The sequence below is a fragment of the Pteronotus mesoamericanus genome, unplaced genomic scaffold (genome assembly GCF_021234165.1).
Source record: "Pteronotus mesoamericanus isolate MK-2021 breed Mesoamerican mustached bat unplaced genomic scaffold, CSHL_Meso_final contig_50, whole genome shotgun sequence".
Classification (NCBI taxonomy): domain Eukaryota; kingdom Metazoa; phylum Chordata; class Mammalia; order Chiroptera; family Mormoopidae; genus Pteronotus; species Pteronotus mesoamericanus.
This window is the reverse complement of record NW_026555186.1, coordinates 6,418,661-6,439,847: the sequence shown is the minus strand read 5'-3', so window position 1 is coordinate 6,439,847 and position 21,187 is coordinate 6,418,661. Positions and strand designations below refer to the sequence as shown.

The following is a 21,187-nucleotide window of genomic DNA, read 5'->3' as shown; positions in this document are numbered from 1 at the left end:
ATTAAGATGTATTTCCTGTGAAACATGCATATGGTCTTATCTGCAAGTGATTATTCATTTAGCTGAAGTCAGTTTGGTGAATGCTATTTCCTGAGGTTTTTATCATTTTAATGAAAGTATTACTCTTTTCCCCATGTTCTTTACATTCATATCATTTTCACATCTGTGCAAATTTGTTTAATCTCTTGACACCACCTTCTCTTAGTTTCTGATTTCCTTACATTCTTGGAGGGAAAGTCTGTATCTACAATGCAGCTTTCATGAAATGGAACGAGTTAGTTTGCATCACATGACCATGTGAATTTGATTGACTTGTAAGAAAGAACGGTCCTGGGATTGGGAACATTAACTCTCTCATCGTTTCACAGTGTTGTGTCCATGTTTCTGCCCTGTCATGCCTGCCCTCTGTATTCCAACAGGGCCCTTTGACCCATCAACGCTGCTAAGGCGGGGCGTTACTTCCTGGCCCCCTTGGTTGTTGGCCGGCCGGCCGGCTGGCCGGCAGGGCTGCGTGTGCAGTGCCTCCGTACTTCCCCAGCTAGCCTGGTGAGCCTTGTGCAGGAGCAGAGTGGGGAAGCTTCCGTTTAGGGCTACAGCATAGATGATGCGCAGGTGCCATTTTCTCTCTTACTACCTGGGTAACCTGTGTGTTCTACTGGTTTGTTTTGAGAACTAGCTACTAGCTTCTGTTTACTTTATGGTTAACAAAAAGTATTACTCTATGTGTAATTAGGAAGAAATGATACAAAGTGGAGTTTTGTTGATAATTTCAAGTCTTTCTCAACAAGGACTTGGAACTCCTCGCTGGCCATGGGAAATGTTCTTTGTAGTGGTCAGTCAAGTGTGCTTCTGCACGACACTGTTCTGGTCCTCCATATAAGGGCAGAGGACCCTTGGTTTCCATTGCTGTGGCTGCACAAAATTCAGTTCTGATGCGGAGTTCTTATTAGTCATATTCCTGAGGAGGAAATCTTGCTCCTGTGTATTCCTGCTGTGTTTGCAGATGCCTCTCGCTTCGTTTTTCCCTCTGAAGGCTCTGTTGTGATTCCTTTCTGTCCACCATTATAGCCCTATGTGGGCATTTTAGCTTTTCAGTGGGCCTTGTCACTTCCAGTATTAGTCTGAGATTAAAATGAACCCATTTATGTTTTTTCTTGCATGTTAACCCTTGGGGTTCATTCATTGCCTCCCTGAAATAACATCCTTTGAAAGTGCCTCAGTATGGGTCTGTGGATGGGAAGCTCTGTTTGAAAATGTCTTTATTTCACTTTATTTCTTGAATAACTACAGATGAATAGTTGTTTTCTCTAATCTTTTTGAAGATTTTATTGTGTTGTCTTCTGGTTTCTGTTGTAGTTAAAATACTGCAGTCAGACTAGTCCTTGGTAGATAGTCTGTCTTTTCCCTCTTTTCTTTGTTTAGAGGTTTGGCCTTGGTATCTCTTGAGTGTGGATTTATTTTATTTAAACAGATTGCTTGAGTTTTTTTTTTTCCTGTTTGCATTCCTGGATGCCTAATTCTCATCAGTTCGAGAGAATTCTCAGCCATTATCTTCATGAACATCGTCTTTTTCCAGTTCTCTGTATGTACTCCTTCTAGAACTCTAAGTAGATGTTTGCCAGCCCTCATTCAGTCATCCGAGGCTCCCAGTTACACATGCTTTCATATATATTTTTTTATCTTGCAGGCTCTGTTGCATTCTGGACAGTTTATTCAGATCTGTTTTTTCTTTCTTTTTTTGGAAATGTTCTTTTTCCATCCCCCAAGTTTGCCTGGTCATTTTTGATAGTTTATTGTTCTTTGCTCAAGTTATTTATTTTATTTTTTGTTTATTTCTTTAAGAATTTTAAACATGCTCTTCTGGGTCTGCTGATTCCATTTTCTGAAAATCCTGGTGGGTCTAATTATGCCAATTGCTATAATATTTTTTGCTTATTTCTTGTTTCTTCGAAGTTGGAATTGTACGCTCAGCTCTTGCCTATCTATATAGAATGTTTGCAACTCGGCTTGAGTACAAGAGAATTTGGCCTTGTTTCTGCCATGCACCCAGAGGTCACCTCCCTTGGCCCACTTTATGTGAATTTCTAGACCTGTGTTTCCAGGGTTTTGTGGCTGGTCTGAATTCATGCCCTGTCCCTGTGTGAGAGCCAGCCTGTGGGTGTGGATTCTCAGGGGAAATGACCTCTCCTCCATGTCAGAGCCCAGGTCAGGGCAGAAAGTTTTCCTAAGTTTTCTTTTTGTTAGTGAAAAGGTTTTTCTCACCTTCTTCAGGGGTCAGCATACTATATGGCTCCCTAGCCAAATTTGATGTGCCACCTGGTTTTGTAAATAAAGTTTTGTTAGATCTTCTTGGTTTACATGTTGTCCATGGTGGCTTTTGTACATGGTAAAGCTGAGTATTTGTGAGAGAAACTTTGTGGCCCCCAAAGCCTAGGTTAATTTCTGTCTGGTTCATTATAGAAAAGGTTTACAATTATTGCCCTTTCCTCCAGTTTTACCTGGTCTTTTTTCATAGTTAATTGTTGAGTCTCAGCTTTCTAGAGGGGTTCATTTTTGGTTTCTCTTCTTTCAAGGGTCTAATCCTTGTCTTTGTTGCCACATGGTGGTTAAGGACCAGACCTTTTTGTTTACTTATCTTCTGGTTACCACTCTGTTTCTCAGCCCTGCCCTTTTTACCAATAGAAATGTTCTTCCCTGATAGAGTCCGTGTGGTTTGCAAATAAATAAAGAAAGGAGCTGTCGTATACTCTAAGCTGCCCCTGCGCCTCTAGCCCCCGGCCTAGAGGGTGGCGTGCAGTGGCTGCTGGAGCCCTCCTTTCAAGAAAGAGCAGTAGAGTGGGAATTAAAGTGCTCTCTGGTGCCAGCAGCCGTGCAGGGTGTGCCCCTCCGCTCACTGTCCTGGCCTCCTGCAGCTGACTCGGCACAGGATTGTTGCTGTGGCTAGCTTATGGCCCGGTGAGGCCCCCTGCCTCGTCCCTCAGTCCTGAGGCGGTAGGCCTGCTGGCGCTGCCCAAGGGCCAGGTCTTAGCTTGGCATGTGCAGGAATGAGGACTGCAATCGAGGAGAGCAGAAAGCTGGACTTTTCTTTCGGGGAGGCCCCTCCTGAGCAGGAAGCTTGCTCTGCCTGGTGGGAGAACATGGCCTAGTAAGTGTCCTCGGCTCCGGGTATTAGCAGTTCCTTGTGGTTTGGAGGGAAGTCAGTGGAAGGGCAGATACAAGGCAACTCTTCTGTCTACTAAGTAGGCACTCAAAAAATGTTTCTTGAATTTCAATAACGATCTGTCTTTATTTGAAGATTGGCTGTGCAGTGTTGGAATTTGTGGTCTCTCTAATGGTTCAGGGGTCTTGTGTACTTTTAAGCCAATCCTGACTTAATGCCACAGATAAATGCATCTGTGTTTCTATTTATGTGTTATTTTTCCCTTTTATATACAAGGTTTATTTTCTTTATGAAGGGATTCATCATGAGATTTTTAAAAATAGGCAGTTCTTAACATTTTACACTTAAAAAATATATTTACCTGAACTGCAAGAAGGGCTTAGAGGCTCCTCTTTTGTGCTTCTTTGTCAGTCACCTCAGCATCCATCACACACTGGCTTGTGAATGCCTGTGTCTTTTCTTCTTCCGTAGTCTCTAAACCCACTCAGGACAGGATCTGGGTCTTTGTTGCTTTCATATTCCTAGCTCAGTGCTTGATGTATATTAACACTTAGTAAATATTTGTTGAATTGAGCTGAATATAATACTATTATTTTATGTACAGCTTACTCTGGCGTGGATGTGTTGTAAGGTACTTCTGTGTTTATGCCCTGATTTCTTTGCTAACATTTACTTCTTCAATAATTTAAAAAGGAAGTCAAGATATGCTAGAGAATTTACTTCCCTTTCTTCCTAAAACACACACAGACATACTGGTATGTGCATGCGTGCATGTACATACACCACCAAATCAAACCCCAAACAACAAGGAAAGTCCAAAGGCCATTTTCTTACTATGTCATTTATCTGATCATAATTTGTGTTTTTAATTTTGGGGGAGGTGTTTGAGAGTCACATGAGGTCGGTGGTTCAGCTAATGTTGAGAGCCCCATTAGTTTTTAGCTTATTAATAACTTGTAGTTTCTGGGGATCAGGGCAGGATATAAATTAATAAAAACAAATATATGTTTTGTTACAGAAATGTTAACTCTTTGTAGAATGGATGGTGAAAATTAATTATAAATCATTAAATGTATTTTCTTATAACTCAGACTGTAGCGTATTTAATTGATCAAAACAGCATTCACGGACACCTGTGTCCAAGCAGTTGCAAGTGCTGAGGACGCAGCCAGGAAACAAAACAAGCCCCTCCCTCAAAGAGCTCATGTTTTACTGTGTTCTTGTGTGGGTGTGGGTGTGGGTGTGGGGGTGAGTCCGGGCAGGGGGATACAGAAAAAGAAGTATGTTGGCTATTGATCAGTGCCGAGAAGAAAAACAAAAGTGTAAAAGGAGTACAGCATGAAGATGTGTGATATTATGATCTAGGGGTGTCAGGGGTGGACAGCGGAGACCGGAATGGAGTGTGGGAGCAGCTCTGTGGAGGGAGCGAGGCGTGGCGGAGGAGTACAGGGGAGGCTGCAGGTGGAGCAGGAGTTGGCAGTGGGGAGCCAAGGCCGGAGAGGCAGCGACGGCCGGCACGGAGCCGTTGTAGATAGCAAGGGCATCAGTTCCCCTCCAGCTGAGATGGGAGGCCCCGGAGCTCTCGGAACCCAAAAGGGATGGGTGTCGTCTGACCTAGGTTAAAATGCATTGGTCTGGCTGCCACGTGGAGATAAGTGGGACCCGGTGGGAGACCTCTGTAGTTAGCTAGGAGTGAGGGGTGGCCGTAGGGACCAGGGGGTAGGCATTAGTGGGATCCTGGATTTTTTTTGGAATGAAGTAAGAGAAAAGTAATTTCCACATAAAGCAGTACCATTGTTCTGATTATGGTTTGTTTCATTATTTCCTCCTCTCCCCTTTTATTTGACTCTTGAACAGAACCGAGATTAAGTGTAGCTCCTGAAATGGATATCATGGACTACTGCAAAAAAGAATGGAGGGGAAATACGCAAAAAGCTACATGTATGAAAAAGGTATGATGCCTAGATGCACATATTTCAAGTATTTCAAATAGTCTATCATAGGTAATTACGTAGTGTGTCCTTTTATATTTTTAGATGTTAATAATTATGAAACTACTGTTACACTGTGTAAATACTGGTGCTCTGAATTTAGAGATGAGGAAAGAGATTCCAAAGATAAGGGACTTTTTTCAAGTCACAGCATTAAAATAGAATCAGTGTCAGATTTTCCAGGGGCATGATTTCTTTGAAAATCACAGAAATGACTGTGTTCTTTAGAGTTGGGCCAGCCATTCCCTTGGGGTCATGTGGGAATGTCCTTCTGGCCAGGTGAGGTCAAAGGTTTCCTTTCCCTGCTGTCCCCACCTGGTCTGGGATTCATACCCTCCAGCCTCAGGGGCCTGGGCCCCCCTGCACTTCCTATACACAGGGGCGTGGAACGTCTTCCTTCATCAGGAGCCGCCCTCTCCCAGTGCCATTGCATGGGCTGGTGACCCTAACGTAGTCTCTGAGGCTGTGGGACATTAGGGATTCCCTTGACACGGTCCCATTGTAACTGGGCTGAGTCATTGCTCAGGTCAGATCCCTTGGCTCATTCCCACTGCACAGCCAGGTGAGCGGCACTCCTTCTTCGTGGCCCTTGAATGCCCCCTGAACCCACTATTCCTTAGTGGTGGGAACCATGCAAAATTGCTACCTTTTGACCTTTCTGAATTGCAAAAATGATAGCTTTGCCCTGGCCAGGAGGTTCAGGTGGTTGGAGCATTGGCTAGTACACCAAGTAGTTGTGAGTTTGATCTCCAGTCAGGGCACATACCTGGGTTGCAGGTTCGATCCCTCAGTAGGGCGCATATAGGAAACCAATTGATGTTTCTCCCATTGATGTTTCTCCCTCTCTCTCTCTGTCTCTCAAATCAGTAATTTTTAAAAGTGACAGTTTCAATCTAACACTTCCACGACCTCTTGTAAACTCTGTGTCATATCCTTTGTTCATTTTCTCTTGGGTTTGTTTACATTATAAATTTGGATGCACAGACATTGATCTATCTTATTTGGTAGAAATTTTCTAATGTGTTTTTTGTTTATAACTATTGTTTAGGATTTTAAATATTTGAATACATTTGTTCTTCTCCTCAGCTTGTTTTTGTAGAACGTATTACACATCTTTCAGCAGGCACCTCAGCTGCCCCGGCCTGCCCGGAAGTGGGCTGATCTTGCTCAAAGTGGAGCTGCCACTTTTCAAGCTCTGAGAGCAAATGTTGGTTCTGCTTGCTGCACGTCTGGACTCTAGGCTCTTCGTGTCTTTGTCCCTTGTTAGAGAACCCAGTTATGAAATACCAGGGACTCTCAGTTCCTGCCAGAGGTTAAGAACATTTAGATTTGTGAGGCCATCTGCTGAATATGTAAATCGGCTGCTCATAGATTTTCCAACAGCCTTCACCCCGGTTTCAAACTAGGTAACCAGTAGGCCAGGTTTCTGAGCTACACAGCATGCCTCATTTTGTTGTGCTTTGGATTATTGCATTTTTTTACAAATTGACTCTTTATGGCAACCCTGCATCACGCCAGTGTATTGATGCCATTTTTCTAGCAGGCCCAGATGATGGTTAGCGTTTTGTTTGTTTTTTTTTTTAGCAATAAAATGGTTTTCTTTCCATTGTGTTTTAAAAATTTTAAATTTTCAATTACAGTATAATTCAGTATTATTTTGTATTAGTTTTGCGTGTATAGCATAGTGGTTGGACAATCATGGACTTCACAAAGTGTTTCTCATGATATTTCCTGTACCCAGCTGGCACCATACATAATTTTACAGTATTATTGACTATATTCCCTATGCTGTACTTTACATCCCTATAACTATTTTGTAACTACTAATTTGTGTTTTTTTAAAAAATTAAGGTAAGTACATTGCTTTTTTAGACATAATGTTGTGTAGCACACTTAATATATTCGGTATAGTGTAAAGATTTATATGCACTGGGAAACCAAAATATTCGTGTGACTCGCTTTTTGAGATAATCACTTTGTTGTGGTGGCCTGGAACTGAACCTGCAACATCTCCGAGGTATGCCTGTGTTTTCTCATATTCCTCATAAAAGCTTTCACAGACTTACAGTTTTATTTTATGACCCCAGTCTTTTTAAAGGATCTGTTGTTTCAACGACTGACACTTAAAGCTCCATAACTGAAGATGACTCCTAAGTTATCCAAATATTCTGTATTTTGGGACTCATGCTGAAATTATTTCTGTCACTTTATTTCAAGAGAAAGATTTGGTCCTGTGTTTGGACTCTTCAAAAAGTGACCAAATAATCAAAGGCCCATCAGTTAGAGAAATGTCCCAGCAGGACCTGTGGCAGCAATTAGAGCATCTCAGGGCCTCATAACAGCGTGGAGCTCAGTTCTGTCTTTTGTCCTTATTTATCTGTCTGTTTTTGTTTTGGATATTCTTTTGGAGGGATGTGTGAATCCAAATTTAATTTTAAAAGTTTGCTTCACCTCTGAAATAGTGTGAGCAATTTATGCGTTTGGAGAGGTGCAGTTGCCATTGAACTAGCCATCATGAACATTCCGTGTAATCGGGGGCCCGCCCTAGGGGAGAGATGCTCATTGGCAGGTACGAGTCTGCTTGACAGACTGCATCTGTTACAGTGATTGGGCCACTACATAAAGATGGGACTCCCACAATTTTATTATTACAAAGAAGGACTTTATAGCTACTGAGAACATCGTCCTGTGACGTGAACCTTGAAAACACCTACTGATGAGGGTCTAGCCCACGGATGACAGTCTGCGGGGTGGGAGTGGCACTCCGTCCTTCGTGTAAGTGCCAGGGTAGGGAGCAGGGTATCCGGTGAGTGTCCAGGGGGAGCGGGACAGGCAGGAGGACGGACAGACGGAAGCGAGTGAGTGGGGAAAGTAGGGAAGTTGAGCAGTGTCTGGCCGCACGGTGCCGGGTCATCGGGGTGCCAGGGACCAGGTCACTAGGACTTACGGTGTCCTTTTCTGGAGTGCGCTTCGGAATGGTCCAATTTGATGGCTGTTTCTGAGGGATGAGCATGTCACTAAACATTTTCATTTCCTCCTTTCACTGACAGACTGAACAAAAATAACAGTTAAATGCACTTTTTAAAAAAAGTGTAACAGAATAATCCAGATATCTCCTAGCATGTAGACTTAAAATTTTTATTTATTTATTTAAAGAGAGATTGATTTGTTGTTCTACTTATTTATGTATTCATTGGTTGCTTCATGTGTATGTGCCCTGACTTGGGATCAAATCTGCAGCCTTGGCGTATCAGGACAACACTCTTGCCAACCAAGCTACCTGGCCAGGGTGTATGTAGACTTTTAAAAATGTATCATGGAAATTTGGGGGAGGGGTTGTGCATATGGAGATACAAATTTAGTACATCTCTCTCCTTTTCTGTCTCTTCATTAAAGAGTTTAGGGTCAACTTAAATACTGATTAAACCCTTCAGAAAATCATTTATCAGTATGTAAGTGTTGTGCCAGTTGCTTGGAAAGGGACATATAATACCAACTTTGGGAGTGGTTAGTGTTTTAGTAATACTTGGTGTATTATTTTATATGTTCTAGAGTGTTGCAACATATGTCAATATTTTGTTTAGCATTAACATTTCTTAATATCTTTTGATTAATAAAGGAGGAATTAGAATGTCTTACATGAAGGACTCAGCCAGTCTTGGTTCCAGTCTTTCAGGGCTCGGGGCACATTTTTCCACAGGACTAAAACTCTCCCTGAAGTCTGTAACAACCATGTTGAATTCTTTGATGCTTTCACCCAGGGCTACGAAGAGGTATCCCAGAAGTTCACGTCCATAAGGCGAGTCCGCGGAGATAATTACTGTGCGCTGAGGGCCACGCTGTTTCAGGCTATGAGCCAGCCGGCGGCGCTGCCCTCCTGGCTGCAGGACCCGGAGCTCACGCTGGTACGCTGCTGCTGCAGGTTTGAGTCCGCAATGTTTCCAGTCGTTTTTGTGAGAAAGACTTCCCTTTTCTGCCCGTGCTCCGTGCTGGTACTCTGCAATGTGACGTCAGCGTGTGGGATCATTTGGTTTTGTGTGGTTGGGTGATTTTGCATAGTAAAATGACCAAGGGTAGTATTTCCCGGAAGAGAAAAACGAAAAAATTTATTTGAACAATTGAGCCGAATTAGAGAGCAGGTGTTCAGAGTTTGTAAAAAGCACTTAGGAGCAGTTTGACTTCAGTGTTGGTATCTGTATTACATGGGTTGTATACTGTATGACCCAGGTATATTGAATCTTCTGGGGTTTTATGATGCAAATTTCTGTGATTCTAGCACCAATTCAAGAAACTAGTACCTCTGCATAGTGTTAGGAGAATTTGCTTAGTAGATGGATGATGAGTAGCACTAGAAGAGGGATGATTGATGTCACCCTGGGGGAGGTTTCTGGCGGCGGGGGAGTGCCCGGTGAAGGTCAGGGGCTGTGTCCCATGATAGTCCTTTTTCAGTGTTTTAATCCTCTTTGTGGTAGTGAGACCCCAGGATATCATGTGTCATTGTGACATATGTTCATGACACACATCAGATGAGTTCCCATAATAGATTGGATGATAGAAGAGCCCAAAAGAGTTTGGATTGAACAGAGTCGACAATATGATATTAATTGGAAGAAAATTAGAAGTCTTGTCCTTGTATTTTTTAAAAAAATCAAAAACAAAACCCAAAGTGTTAGCTGTGGGAACTCTGCCTCATCAGCAATTTGTGAGGAGGCAAAAAAAGGCATCGGGATCTTAAATGACTGCAGTTTCCGTCAGAGCCCCTGCGGTGTGATGGCCAGCAGTGGCGGGGCGGCTTGTTTTAAAGGAACGCTTCTGAAGCGCAGTGGCGGTCCCACCTTGAACTGGGCTGTAAGCGCCTGTCTCGAGGAGCAAGCGCAGCTCTGTGTCTGCGTGCTCCGGACAGACGGGAGTGTGACCAAGACGAGTCACCTCCTTTTGGGAACAATTGAGGGAACTGGGGTATTGGAAGTTGAAGGGGCCTAAAATAAAGAGGACTGTTAGAGAAAACTGGTTGCCACCTAAGCTAATTAGAGGTCTCTTAGGTGGATGAGGGATCACATACCCTCAAAGTGCAAAAGCAATGCCAGTGGGTGGAAGATACTACTTGTCCACCCTTTGATTATCCATTTTATCAGCCCGTATGCAGTCAGCACACTGGTGTAAACTGTGTAGTTAGGTATTTGGGATCTCCCAGGTAATTCAGTCGAGTGCTGTGCCTGCTTTTCAGATACCTGCACAGTGTCCCGTGATGCTCAGATGGTCTTCTGGGCTTCCCTTTACTCGAGTCCCAGCTCACAACTGTTTAGCCAGGAATTTCCTGCTCACTTGCACTTCTCTGTGCCCAGTTGTGATTTCAGCTTGTTGCCACTTGAGGGCATTTTAGGTTCTGGTGAGAGGTCCGAAAACCTAATCGAAGGTTTGCAGCAGAGCTGCCCACATGCTGGCGAAATGCAGGACCATGTCGGCACGCAGCTGGGCGGCTCTTGGGTGGGGGGTCATTTGTCACCATGATCAGCCCATCCCCCCTGAGTGAGGGAGTGTGGGTCTGCGTCACTGTGGTAATCTGAAGAGGAATTCACATTCCTCCTGTGGTTTTGTTTTTTGCAGAGCTGAAACCGCCTTTGCTTTACATAATTGCTTTAAATTAAGAAGGTAAAACTGGAACCACAATTTATGAAAGGGTCTTCAGGGTCCAGAAGAACTGAACATATGGTCTCATTTAAAACTATTTATAACTGTTCAACAAGCTCAGGCTCCACATAGGATAGTGTAGGAATTATTGTTTAATGATCTTTTGACTTAGAGGTAAACTTTTTTTTTCCTTTCCAAATTTTATAGCAGTGATAGGACATGTCTGTTCCCAACCTAATTATATAGATTTTTCTCCTGACACACCCAGGGCTGGTGGGAGCGCCTGAGTCCCCATGCTGTCAGCCGTCGAGTTGTGCCCCAGCTTGCCTTTCAGACTCCACATTCCATTGGTGATTGGGGAAGTAACAGATGCTCCAGGAAAAAAAGGGGAACAGGCAGTGTTAGTTCAGCTGTTGCTGCTTTAATGAGCTAGGCCATCACAGCCCCCTTAATCCCTGCTGCTTGTTCTCGGTTGTATTTTATCTTACTGTACTGATTAAGCAGTTGAACTATATGCATATTTCATTGGCTATTAAAACTTTGAGTGTATGTGTTAATGTCAAAATTAGGTTTTATTTTCCGAATCAGGGAGGGAGCCGGTTTTCACCTCATCCCAGACCATCTCACATGCCTGGAAGCGCCTTCCAGAGTCCGGCACTGGGAGTGCCAGGCAGGCTGCCAGTGAGCCCACACTCCTTTACACACTCCTTTCTGTGGGACGCTCCTTTACAAATGTTCACCAAGTGCTGTGTGCCGCTCCTGGCCAGCATGGTTGCGCAGGGTGGATTGTGCCCTTGTATCTCAACCCAAACCACCATTTCGGTCTAGCAGACCTCCTGAAGGCGGTACTTTCTGAGAGCCTAACTTCCAGCTTTAGGTGATCTATTCTAAACCCATGTGACAGGTTTGCAGGGATTAATCCTGGAAACGAAGGTAGGTTTGTAGGCTTCCTGGTTTCTTACAGCTTGGACTGTGTGATGCGCTTTTTGGAAGTTTAACATTGCTTATTTCTTTGTTTCTTGATATTCCAGTTACCAGAAAAACTCATAAGCAAATACAGCTGGATCAAGCAGTGGAAACTTGGACTGAAATTTGAGGGGAAGAGCGAGGACCTGGTTGATAAAATCAAGGAGTCCCTCACTCTGCTAAGGAAGAAGGTTTGGAACATGTGCTTCCCTTTCCCTGAGAAGCGCAAAGCTCCTGCTCCTGCTCCTAATCACCCCAGCAGACCCCTTCTTACTTCTCACTAAGTGGATTACCAGACGCTCTTGGCTGGTTTTTAGGCAAAATAATTTTGGATGAACACAAACTCTTCTGGTGAGGTCTTTGGTAAAATTGAGAAATATCAGCATCATGTATTCTCAGAGGAGATGATATATTTAATGAATTGTTTAACTTTCTTAAGAGGAAACCATAACAAATGTAGTCTTTGTGCTAAGTCATACTGACACATTTCAGGGATCCATTTAGCCCTTATATTTTATAGTAATATCAGTTTTAAGAGTTCATGCCACCCTGTTAGACTTTCAGCTCCGTGAAAGGCTGCCTAGGCCTGAGCCTGACACATAGTAGGCCTTCGTGACTACCTTACTGATGAATGAACTCAGGACCCTGACTTCCTGGAACTTAGTTTGTACTTAAAAATATAAGAAGTGCTCACTAGAAAATACACCCTCAAAGGAGTGCTAGTGATAAAGAAATGGGAAGAAGAGAAGGGCATAAGGATTCTGTAGCTCTTGCCTGTTAAGCAGAGCACAGGGTTTGTGGGGGCGGGAGGCCCATGCTGCTCAGTCCCCAGGTCAGCAGAGGGTTGGGGGCAGGGCCCTGGCCCCGTGGGAGGGAGCGAGTGGGAAGGCTCGTCAGCTCAGCCACTGGTGGCAATTTCCTTTTTATCTCTTTGACGTTCTCATGAAATTCTCTGCTGTAACTAGATCCTCATTTTGGGGAAAGTTTAAGTGATTTCCGTTTATAATAATGTGAAAGTTATTCATTAATAATCTGAGCCAGCATTACTAACACTTCATGTGGACCAAGCCATACACTAAAGGTTTTCTGTATTTAATGCTCACAACTACCAAAGTGTCATTGCTGCGGCTCTCCCATTTTACACATGCGAAAACTCAGGCCCAGTGGTTGGTTTTCGCATCCTGACTGACTTTGGAGCCATACTCTTGACTGGCAACTTGATCTACTTCTGGAAAAGTACGAGATGTTCCAGCTTTCAACCCAAATATTGAAGAGTCCTGTGGTTCAGTCATTACTGTTAAAATTCACTCTTGAATGTAAAGTTTCAATGGTTTTTCAGAGGAGTAGTAGTTACTGGTGATTCATAAGGGCTAGTTTTAGGTCAACATCTTTTATTCTCATTTACTTTAACTTAAAAGTACATGTATTTATGGGGTTTTATTGTGCATGTAAAGAGTTTGCCCAGTTTAGCTGAATATGTAGCATTGCTCTATTCTTAATCAGGAGTCAATAAGAATTTCCTGAATGGATTTATGCATTTGAAACTCATGTATATTTTTAAGAGGTTAGAAGGTTAAGTTTATAAACTAATATCCAGGAGACCCCATAATCATCTTTGCCCATCTTCAGCTTTGAAGATTGGCTTAGGGTTCCCGGGAGGCTGCACCTGGATGGCCCTTCCAGAGAGGAGCGTCTTAGCTGCCCCGCCCAGCCTCACAGCCAAGCCTCACACTCACGCCCATAAGGTCTTCCGCAAGTATTTCTGATTGACTGGTTCAGTCTCATTGCCTGGGACATGAGGAATTCAAAATTGTCTTTCCCTGGTCCTAGTGTTTCTGCTTAGTGCATTATACTTTTGTTCAAATTAATGGAGCAAAAGCTAAATGAAGAATTGGTGTGGCCTAAAGAGTAGTACCATTGTTTGAGCTGGAAACTTGAATGTTGTGATCATTGGTACATGACCTGTGGACACCTACTTTTGAAAATGATTTTGTGTTAGTAGTATGGGAGTATACCGGGGACTTTTAGAACAAAAATGTAATTATTATGTAACTTTTTTTAATGCAGTGGGCAGGCTTGGCTGAACTGAGAACTGCTGAAGCAAGACAGACAGCTTGTGATGAACTGTTCACAAATGAAGAGGAAGAATATAGCCTTTATGAAGCTGTAAAATTTTTAATGCTAAACAGAGCCATTGAACTATATGATGATAAAGAGAGGGGAAAGGAGGTACCATTTTTCTCTGTGCTTCTGTTTGCTCGGGACACATCAAGTGACCCTGGACAGCTACTGAGAAACCATCTAAACCAGGTGGGACACACTGGTGGCCTTGAACAGGTGAGTTATACATTTCTGAGGTGAGTTATATTAGCCCAAAACACCAGCTTTAACCATCAAACATTATCTCACACTTTTTGTGAGTCAGCAGTTTAGAAACAGCTGAGTTGGCTGGCTCTGGCTTGGAGTGTCTCAGGTGGTTGCCGTTACCTGAGGCCTCACCGGGGCTGGAGGACCCGTGTCCAGTATGGCTCCCTCATCTAGCTGTGGGCAGGGGGCCTCACTCCCTCCCAGGTAGGTAGTAGTTCCTTGTCACATGAGGCTTTGTATAGATAGGGCTTCTTGAGTGGCCTCACAGCAGGCAACTGGCTTCTCTCAGAGAGTGATTCAAGAGAGTGAGGAAGAAACCACAATGTTTCTAACCTTGGAAGTCACATGCAATCACACCATATAGTATTTGTTAGCAAGTCACTAGGTCACCCTGCACTCAAGGGAAGAACATGATAAAGAATTGTGAACCTGTTTTAGAACCACCACGGTTGTCTCAGCCTGGACTTCCTTCTGCAGCATGGTGGACGGGATCAGTAATTGTGGCTCTGCAAATACAAGAAGCACTTGCAAGAGTCACTTGAAGGGTCGTGTGTAATCCTGGCAGCTGTAGCTGTATTAGCTAGCATCCTTTAAAAATAGAAATGGAGTCACTTGGCCAGTAGAGCCCAGCCTGCGCTTGGATCTTTTACAGATACGCTAAGTTTGGAGTTTTACACAGAGACCTGGTGCAGTGCTGTCCCATGAGCCAACAGTTGACTCACGTTGCACTTTCTATCTTTGGTGCATTCATTACGTTGCCCTAAAAAGCTTAGGTGTTTTTGTTTTGTTTTTTTGTTTTTGTTTTTGTTTTTGAATAGCTAACCACTAAAGTAGCATTAAGGCTATTCTTCTAAAGTGCTACCTTCCTACTTCCATGGCTGACTTTTTGGCTTGCCTTTTCTGGTCTGTAGGAAAAAACAAAGATGATGGTCATGCTGGGTCAGGCAGGATTAAAGATAATTATTTTAAAATTATCTGTACTTGTAGTGTACGTTACGTACGCCTCCTGAACGGTAGCGAACACCTTGCAGTGAGAAACGTGGTAGGGCATGTTTTGCACATTAGACTGACGTTAGGCCTTTCTGGGTCTCCACAAAGTCTGCTGTAATGGAGAGCCCATTTAAAAAGAAAAACAGTTCTATTGAGATATAACTTAACCTACCATAAAGTTTACCCTTTTAAAGTGTGCAACTCAATGGTTTTTAGTGCGTTTACAGAGTTTTGCAGCCATCCCAACAGTCTAATTTTAGACCATTTTATCGCCCTTAAAAGAAACCTTATACCTGTGAGCATTCATCTCCCATTCTTTCCAGCCCTGGACAGCCGCAGCCTACATTCTCTCACTGTAGATTTGCCTGTTATGGATGTTTCGTATGAATGCAATCATATAATATGTGGTTTTTGTGACTGGTTTCTTTCATAGCTTAATGTTTTCAACGTTCATGCATATTGCACCATGTGTCAGTTCTTCATTTTTATTCATAAATACTGTTGTATGGGTATATTACATGTTACTCATCTATTCATCAGTTTATGGGCATTTGGGTTGTTAAGCTATTATGAATAATCCTTCTATGAACATTCATGTACAAGTTTTTTGTGTGGACATGTTTTCAGTACTCGGGTATATTCCAAGGAGTGGAATTGCTGGGTCATATGGTAATTCTTTGTTTAAAATTTAAAGGAACTGCCAAACTATTTTTTATTTTTTTAGATAATCTTTATTATATTTTTTTCTATTACCATTTAATCCTCATATCCGCCTCCCCAAGCAATCACCACACTTCTGTCCATGTCCATGAGTCCCTTTTCCTTCCAAACTGGTTTTTAAAGCAACTGTATAATTTGTCATTCCTACTAGCAATGTTTCAGAGTATCATTTCTCCACATCCTCGCCAGCAGTTCTTTTTATCGAGGTGAAGCTCACATAACATAACAAATAACCATTTTAAGATGTGTGGCTCAGTGGCCTTTAGTGCATTTACAATGTCGTATGACTACTGCCTGTATCAAGTTCCAAAATATTTCATCACCCTGAGAGAAAAGCACACACCTGGTAAGCAGACACTCCCACTTGTCATTGGTCTTTTTCATCATAGCCATTCTAAGGGTGTGAAGGGGTGTCACCCTGTGGTTTTGGTTTCCAGTCCTCCTGATGACTTTTCATGTGCATATTGACCATTTGCATATGTTCTTGGGAGAACTGCCTATTCAGATCCTTGGCCTAATTTTTAAACTGGTCATTTAGTTTATTGTTGATTTTTGTTTTTTGTTTATTGTAAGAGCTCTTTATAAAATCTAGTTACAAGTCCCTCATCAGACATCGATCCATTCTTGGTGATCTATTTGTTTATAACGACCCTGTGAAGGAGGACTGGGGCTGGGCCCATGGAGAAGAAGAAAGGTTTTGGCTTAGCCATGCCGTGCACTGCCTGGGACACCTGAGATGGAGCAGGTAGTAAGCGGCGTCTTTCGGGGTGGCTGCCCTCCACTTACCCGTTTGCTCTGCTCCCCCAGGTTGAAATGTTCCTTCTCGCCTATGCTGTGCGCCACACCATCCAGGTATACCGGCTCTCCAAGTATAGCACTGAAGAGTTCATCACGGTCTACCCCACAGACCCCCCCGGGGACTGGCCGGTGGTGACCCTGATCGCTGAGGACGATCGGCACTACAACATCCCCGTCCGAGTGTGCGAGGAGACAAGTCTGTAAGAGCCTCGCACCTGGACAGGCTGGCAACAGGGCCAAGGCGTGCGGGCAGCTCCTCGGCTCGGGCCTCGGCCTGCGGGCTCATGGATGCCTTATGGGAACTCTTCGCCCTGTGAGCCAAGCTGGCCTGAGATATTCTGGAAACTAGCTTCCGATAATGAGTTATCCAAGTTTTCCCCTCATTTACAAAGCAATACGTTGTACCGGGTGCCTTCAGAGCGCACTTGTTGGAAGGTGCAGACTATATCTTTTCCATAAAACATACTTTTGTATGAAGAGACTCATTTTGAAGAGGAATACGCTCTTGATATCTCAAATCAAACTTTCCCTAATAGCCAAACTGGCTTTCAGTGTTTTTTAGAGAGTGATTTTTTTTGTTTTGGTGGTAACAGGTCTCTGTGGCGCCCTTGTTACGCAGCCTGCTTACGCTGTATAATTCTGGGGCGGGGTCTGTTAATGGCACAGGCTGAACATCCTCTGGTAGTCCCATCAAGCAATGGTTTGGATTTACATACTCATTAAATCTATTCTAGACAGATTATTTAATAGAAGATTAAGAATTGGGTCCAAAAGTTAGCTATTTAAAGGCTGGAGAAGGCGCTGGAACAGGAGGGAGGTGATGGCAGCTGGAAATCTTTGCTCTCCGAGGACATGACAGGTGCCTGAGGCTGTGCACACACCGGGCTGGCGCTGGCTGCGAGTGGTGCTCTGCGAGCCGGACGGGTGCTGCCTGGGGTTGGCTGAGCTCTAGTGTCAAGAGCTGTTGTTTATTCTGCAGCCCAGAGGTTCACCATTACAGTCAGAACAGAGCTTAGATCTACCTGCTTTCTTAGAGGAGGAAACCAAGGCCAAATGACTGCAGGCACTCACGTGACTTCGGGGGTAAGATGAGCTGGATCCAGGTCTTCCTGTGCCCCCCCCCCCTTTTTTTTGCTGCTGAATTCATGGGAGTCACCTGCTGGTAGGGACAAGTAACAGCAGAGTGTGTGAGGTTTCTCTTGAGTGAGTGGAACAGGAGCGTGTACTAGACTGCGTGCAGGAGTGTGGCTGAGCTGCATCTGCCCTGGATTGGGTTTGGGAAGCCTGAGGGAGGCAGTGTACCCGGCCACCCACGAGCATGCCTGTGAGGCTGCAGGCTGGCGTTCTGGCAGCTGGTGCTCACGGGCAGCCTGGCTGAGGCCGCTCGGCCTTAGGGCCCGAATCACCCATGGGAGACGTGGACTGCGGACGCTGTCCCAGGAGCCAGACACACCCCTCCGGCTGTACCGGCGGCACCTGCGTTGCCCGAGCGTTGTGGAGGTAGTGTTACCCAGAAGTATTGAGCTTTAGTTGTGAATAACTTAAATCTTTATTTGGTTCAATTTAATAAAGTTTATAAACTAATCTGTTGTGTTTCAGGGGGGCAATCTTTTTCTTTTAATCTAAGTTTTCCTTTCACTTAAAAATTAAAATTCTTAGTTGAGAAAACTCACAGGATACACAAAACTATGCAAACTGCTACATTAGTATTTTCCCCATTACCTCATCTGTAATCACCACATTTTGGTGATGCTAACTGATTGAATCAAATTCTGCTCTAAATGTGTGTGAATTGGAGGGGCTTGTGTTTTTCACTGTGAAATACAATGGTGCCTTGGACAGGAGGTGCCTAGAAGCCAAATTCAAGTAATAATAATGACTTCTTCTTGGCTTTGATGCTTTATTTTAGTATTTGTAATGTAACAGGAAATACGTATCATTCATTCTTAAATATTTTTAAAAGCGTGACTTAAAACATTTAGATTGAACGAGGCAGTAGGATTCTGTGTTCATCTGACCGTTTGTTCATACCTGCTGTTGAATTTCATGATACTCATCATAGTAACACTCGTGGTCATCTGTCTTTGAATTTTGAAAATAATCTCAGTGAACTTGAACTGGACTTCTGGGCAACTTAATTGTTTACATTTTATACTCTTCTCTTGTTGTATATGATGTGGTTAGAGTGTGCCGAAATTTTGGTCTTAACTGTTACCATTGGCATTTAGCTGGGAAAGGGGAGCAAAAGGGAATTAGACATTGAGAAGATAGGAGGGGAGCCCCCTTAATTGTACATCATCAATAAAGTTCAGCATGGAGCTGCATCCTCCTGTGCAGGTCTCAAGGAATTCTTTTTCTCGTGACAGCACAAGAACTCTTTTTTCCACCAATGATTGTGTGCAGAAATTGGGGTCTTGACTACCACACTGAAAAAAAGGTAAAAGAATGACTAAGTTACTTTCCATCCCAAGTCCAATATGACTCTGCTTTCAGACTGTTATCCAGATTTAGAGGAATCATAGCATAAGAGAAGCACAGCTTCCAGTGAAACAGCCCTCAGGATGTAGAGATGATTAGCCAACTTTCAAAATAACATTTAGTTGCAACATGTAACTTCAGTTACCCAGAGTCCTAATTCCAGTTCTCATTCCTGGTCTTGGGCTGATCAGGTGACATGAGCAGACTAGAAATTGAATTGAAACCAAAATGGATTCAGGGCCCTCTAAAATGATCAAACTATTCTCGGAGTAAGGTCAGTGGGACCTGTCCTGTGCTTCCTTTCAATCCCAGACTTTTATTGCAAGAGTCCAGAGGTTTTGGACCCTGTGATTTTGGCGGAAAGATCTCTACCCTAAGCAGGCATGACTTACACCTTTGAGCTCATTGTAGATGCACTTAAAACCAAGAATTTCCATCTAACAGTTAGCATGAAATTAACATTGCCCCTTCGGAGCCGCCGCTCACCTGCTCAGCTACTCTTGCATGTGCAGCGTCCGTTCATTCCAGTCACACACGGAACGGTGATGGCGCAGTGGTCCGGCGGCTGAGAACGACCAGTGTGTGGTCTTTTCACTTGCAGTCTAGGCACAGGTGGAATCTGGTTGGAAATGTTCGCAGTTTCTCCTCCTCCGAGTACTGCCTATCTGAAAATGTTTTAAATGCGCAGACCAAGATTGACCCTGCTTTCCTTATATAGCCATTTACATTTTATTATACCGTTACATGTTCAGTTAATGCCCGATGAAGCTTTTCTTTGATTAGAGAAGACAGTACCTTTATATTCTTTCATGAGTCTTTCCCCCTCCAATTCTAGATCTTGTCAGATGAAATCTCAGGCCATGGGAGGCTAACACTTCTGGCGGGAGAAAAGACCTTTTTGGGTTGTGTGCCTTTGTTGTTTCTTTTTTCCTTTTTTCTAAGAGGCTGTGTTATTCCTCCTGCTCAGCCCCTCACCCCAAGGTGCTATTGTGCCTGTGAGCGTGTAGTTTAGTTTTTGAAGGCCTTCGAGATGACAGTGGTGACGTGCTGTGTTGCATTTAATGACCTAGCACTCTCACCTTCCGGCATATCTGTGGGACTCTTGGCTGTGTCTCCTTTTTGATGTTAAAATAAAGTCTTTTCTTTCCTCTCGTTCTTAAGCAGGACTTTGCAGGTACTCCCCCCTCGAAAGTCAGAAAATACTTTCAGAAGTATAAACCTCCAGGGAATCTCACTTGTAGGCCTACATAAAAACAAATGCCTTTTTAAAGAGATTTGTGACTACTTAAAAAACAATAGGAAAGGAAGCCTGCGTGTGTGAAGTGAATCTGAAATGTGTGTGGAAGGCCTGGAGTCCCCGAATAGTTTAGCAGAAGCAGGGCACAGTGTCAAGTAATTTAAACATGGCCTAAGGACTGTAAGAAGTGAATTGAAAAAGGACTGATTTTTAGATGAAAAAAGCCACTGAGACTAAACAGCAGATGCTGACAGGACCTCCTGGGCTTAAGTTTAAAAAGGACGAAGGATGAATTTCTGTGCATGGATTCTGCAAATCCCTTTTCCTAAGGTTTGCTAAGTCCCCATGGAACAGAAGGGTAACATTTAATTGCTTAACACTCTTGGGAGACCTTCACTGGTGATTTCTGAGGGGGTGGGGAGACCAGGGCGCCAGTGCTGAGTTGTACAGAGAATAAAGACGGCCGGGGGGAGGGGGGCAACTGATTTTAAGGGGTCTGTAATTTCGTTTATAACCTGGAGCCACGACAAGCACCCCTGCCGGCAGTAGCACTGGGGGTGAGGCGGGCTGGCCATGCCCAGGAGGGGCGTGAGCACTGTGTGTGCGTGCGTGCGTGCGCGTGCGTGTGCATGCGCGCTGGTCTGCGGTCACGTGGTGACTTGCGTAGGTGCAGGAGGTGCCGCAGCAGGGGGTCCATCAGAATTGGGTAGGATAAATTGAAATGTATGACTGGGAATGGTGCGGTGGGTTAGCATGTATAATTACACAGGGTGGCCATTAAGTCATTGTATTGAAATGTCATGTCAACAAACGGTTAATTGTATATGTCTGTTCTCAGGCCTTATGGCC

At 43.8% G+C, this 21,187-nt stretch overlaps 1 protein-coding gene across 2 annotated transcripts in view; it reads left to right on the top strand.

Moving 5' to 3' along the window:
- OTULIN (OTU deubiquitinase with linear linkage specificity) overlaps positions 1-20,753 on the top strand; it is a 29,941-nt gene extending 9,188 nt beyond the window's left edge. For both annotated transcript variants that reach the window (XM_054578319.1, XM_054578320.1), the window contains exons 3-7: positions 5,018-5,112; positions 8,913-9,056; positions 11,814-11,939; positions 13,816-14,085; positions 16,633-20,753. In XM_054578319.1, the coding sequence (XP_054434294.1) occupies positions 5,018-5,112; positions 8,913-9,056; positions 11,814-11,939; positions 13,816-14,085; positions 16,633-16,827 (830 nt within the window). In that variant the 3' untranslated portion in view covers positions 16,828-20,753. The remainder of the gene's footprint in view (positions 1-5,017; positions 5,113-8,912; positions 9,057-11,813; positions 11,940-13,815; positions 14,086-16,632) is intronic.
- The last annotated feature ends 434 nt before the right edge of the window (positions 20,754-21,187 follow it).